We start from the raw sequence: 3,900 nt of genomic DNA, 5'->3' as shown, positions 1-3,900 counted from the left end.
GGCCTGCTGTGTTCATCCAGCCCTGCACCTTGTTGTCTCTATGTACTTGTACTGCTAGGTCCCTCTGTTCCACAACACTCCTCAGAACCTTACCACTTACTGTATAAGTCCTACCTTGGTTTGACTTTCCAAAGGGCAACACCTCACACTTATCTGTATTAAACTGCATTTGCTAATCCTCAGCCCACTTCCCCATATGATTACCAAGGGATCTTGATGATAACCCTCTTCTCTATCAATGATACCTCCTAATTTTGTATCATCTGCAAACTTACTAATCATGCCTTGTACATTAGATAACAAATAACAAAGGTCCCAGCACCGACACCTGTGGACACGACTTGTCACAGACCTCCAGTCCGAGAAAAAAATCTTCAACCATCACCCTTCTAAGATTTGTTTCACTTGTGAAAACAGGTCTGGGGAAGTTGGTGATGGGGAGTGGGATTGAGTGGATGGTCTGGGGTGAGTTGGTGATGGGGAGTGGGATTGAGTGGAGGGTCTGGAGTGAGTTGGTGATGGGGAGTGGGATTGAGTGGAGGGTCTGGAGTGAGTTGGTGATGGGGAGTGGGATTGAGTGGAGGGTCTGGGGTGAGTTGGACATGGGGAGTGGGATTGAGTGGAGGGTCTGGGGGAAGTTGGTAATTTGAAATGGGGTTGAGTGCAGTGTCCTTAAGTGGTGGAATATTTCGAAAGAATTCAGGAGTAACATTTTTCACCAACAGAGTGATTTAAGTAAAGACAAAAAAACTCCCTGGTTTTTCTAACAGAAAGTTGATATGTGCTTAAAGTACTATAACATTCAAAGAAGACATCGGAAATTGGTCAGGCTGGATTATCTGAATGAATACACTGTGGTGAATGGCCTCAGTCAATGCTGTAAATTCTGATCATTCTTGGTTGCCTTCACTTGGTTTGTGTTCTCTTGAATGTAAACTATTGAGGGATAATTGAACTGAGGCATTTAAAATGATCAAAGAGATTCAAAAACCATGATAGTTTGGAACAGTAAAGCAGACCCCAGTGTCCATATGGCCTGCTTCTGCTCCTCTCTCCCAGTTTCTTCCCATAAGTCCCTTGTTTATGTAATGAATGGCTGGAATGTTCCTAGCCTGTGGAGGTGAGAACATGGAACATTTTAAAATGAAAACGTCAGATGGATCACCAGAAGGAAAAACCAGTAAAACATGTGAATGACATATACTGGTCCGACGTGGCTTGCGTACAATCAGTCGTAACTCTGGTATGTTCATTTCTGAGTATTATTAACTTTTTTACTGGTTTTTGCCACTGATGTGCTCCCATCTTCACGTGTTTTGTCAAAGGCAGCAGCACAGTGCCTGGGGTTGGCAGGTACCAATTGGACATTGAGTAAGCACTCTCACTGGCATTGTGCAGACCTCCCCAGCTGTGTCCCCACCATCCCCCACCCCCCCGGCCCCAGCAGAAACAGAGGTGACTGCCCAGAGGCACAAGGAGGCTGCATTCAGTTTGATTTGGATTTCACTGGTAGCAGCGTTGAGTGAAAAGATTGCTGCCTTTGGAGCTCAGTGCCATAGCATTGAGGTGGGGGGTGGGGGATATTGCGGGGTGGGGGGGAAGGCAGGTGGAGAAGTGTGAGGTCTGACACAGTCAGATTTTCAAAGCTGAGTTGGGAACCTGACACCCAGTTGGATATTTATAAATTCAAATGCTGTAATTAAGTAGAAGTTGAAGTCGGCCCCCAATTCAGAGCTTTATGGAGGTAAGAGATGCCGAAGGCAGCAGGTGACCACATTGAACTGCCAGGGTGGCTGAACAACATCTGTCTTTCTTGTGTTTCTTTTCCCATTCACTGTTTCATTATTCACACTATCCAGTAATAAAGTGCTCTGAACTTTTGTTATTGCAGGCATTTAAAGGACTTGCGTAATTTGTTTGGTTTCTGACTGTGGAAGTGTGGCCTGCAATTTGAGTGTCTCTGGGATCAGGACTGCGAACTCCATTGGGAAATACAGTTTGGGTTCTAGTCTGTGTGCTCTCTACCTCACCTATAAATAGAGGCTGCTGCAGCTGCTGGATATTGTCACTGTCCCTAATGCATGCTTTGTTTTTTTATTCCCCCTACATTTCACAGCCATTTGCCAGGAAAGCTGAGGAGGGAGTCTGCAGTTCCATAATCTTAAACGAGGCAGCACTATGAAGAAAATTCCAGTGAACTATCTATATTTGCGGATACAACCATGGACACATAGCCAGCACCATGAGCCCCACTGATGAGGAGGACAGGGACTGTTTTATACCTGCAGATTTTCTTTGAAACTGATTTTGACAAAGCCTAGTATTTTGAATATGTATCATGATCACTTCGTCTGCATTAGCTAAACCCTTATGCTGCGGGGAAGCATTTCCATAATAAGACTCCATGCTGCTCTTTTCCAAATCGTGGCCATTAATAAAATCTCTCGTCTTCTGAGGGACATGTACTGGCACACACACAGCAGGGCTGCTATTCTTAGACCATGCCGTCAGAGCCTCACTCACATGGTTTTGGAAGGGTTCCTTCACAGCTATCACTGCTCAGCACGGCACTGAAAGATTTACAGTACTTTGTATTAAAGCATAAATAGCACCTCCAGGCACCTGGGAAAAAGACAATATTCTGCCTCACATTTTGGCAAAACTCCGCAGAAGTAATAACTGATGTTTGCTGCTACCTCCATTTAGAGCCTGGATATACAGCTTGTGCCTGTAGTCAGTGTGTGCTGCAGCTGGTGCTTGTAATTCAGGCCCATGTACAGTTTGTGGCTGTAGTTCAGGCCTGTATATGGTTCATGCCTGTAGTTTGGGCCTGTATACAGTTTGTGCCTAAAGCTTGGGCTTATGTATGGTTCGTGCCTGTAGTTCGGGCCTGTGTACAGTTCGTGCCTGTAGCTTGGGCCTGTGTATGGTTCGTGCCTGTAGTTTGGGCCTGTGTACAGTTCATGCCTGAAGCTTGAATCTGTGTACAGTTCATGCCTGTAATTTAGGTCTGTGTCATGTTCAGGCCTGCGTATGGCTTGTGCCTACAGGCTGCATGTACAGCTGGTGCCTGGAGTCCACATCTGGGTGTACAGTATAGAGAGGCAAATCTGTAAGCTGCTTTTGGCATTGCAATATGGAGTAAACCCAATTATCATGTAACTTCTTCAATGTACTTTTGAAATAAATATAAAGCCTGCTGAAAAGGTCTCAACAAAAATGTGTTAAGTAAGGACTGGTTGACTGTGTGTGCTGCACCATCCTGTCATTCTCTGAAGCCAGCACAACAAGAACACTAAGATGATTTAGTTTCCTGATGCTCCCATGTTTTTGTGCTTCCGGACAAGTACTTCTGCTTTAGTGAATGAACCATCACTATTTGTCAGCTGTGTCATTCGGAAAGTCCCCTGGGAATTGTGATTACTGTTTGATACAGCTCTGCAATGATGCATCATGTACCCCATTACTGCTCTTTAGTCAGAGCTGAGGGTGCTGGACAACTCTTGCAGGTTCTGTACTGGTTTGACTTGCCTGTATTCTAATTTGCAGTAAGAAAACTGAGATTTTATTCAGCAACATTTGGAAAATAGCAGCACAATTTTCAAGATCAGTTGATGGTATTTCAAATTGAAAAATGAGATAAGGTTAAGAATTATAAATAAAATCTTCGTTGTAATGGCTAAAATGTGATTGATTTTTTTGATTGTTTCATAACATGACCTTAACATAAGACACAGACCCTGCAACATTTAAATTTAGGGAAGACAGTAGTGGACTGATAATATGACCAGATTGCTGATTAAGATTGCCCAGGCAAGTGTTCTGGGGACATGGGTTTGAATCCAACCAAGGCAGATGGTAAAATCTGAATTCAATAAATTGGAATGGAAGCTAATCTAA

General features: G+C 43.9%; 1 protein-coding gene across 1 annotated transcript in view; it reads left to right on the top strand.

Moving 5' to 3' along the window:
• Positions 1 to 3,680, top strand: part of LOC109923567 (feline leukemia virus subgroup C receptor-related protein 2-like) — a 96,436-nt gene extending 92,756 nt beyond the window's left edge. The window contains exon 10 of the mRNA XM_048599983.1: positions 2,117 to 3,680. Coding sequence (XP_048455940.1) covers positions 2,117 to 2,182 — 66 coding nt within the window. The 3' untranslated portion in view covers positions 2,183 to 3,680. The remainder of the gene's footprint in view (positions 1 to 2,116) is intronic.
• Positions 3,681 to 3,900: the final 220 nt, after the last annotated feature.

Source organism: Rhincodon typus, chromosome 8 (assembly GCF_021869965.1).
Source record: "Rhincodon typus isolate 14 chromosome 8, sRhiTyp1.1, whole genome shotgun sequence".
NCBI classification, from domain to species: Eukaryota; Metazoa; Chordata; class Chondrichthyes; order Orectolobiformes; family Rhincodontidae; genus Rhincodon; species Rhincodon typus.
The sequence above is the reverse complement of the archived record's forward strand: the minus strand, read 5'-3'. Positions and strand labels throughout refer to the sequence as shown.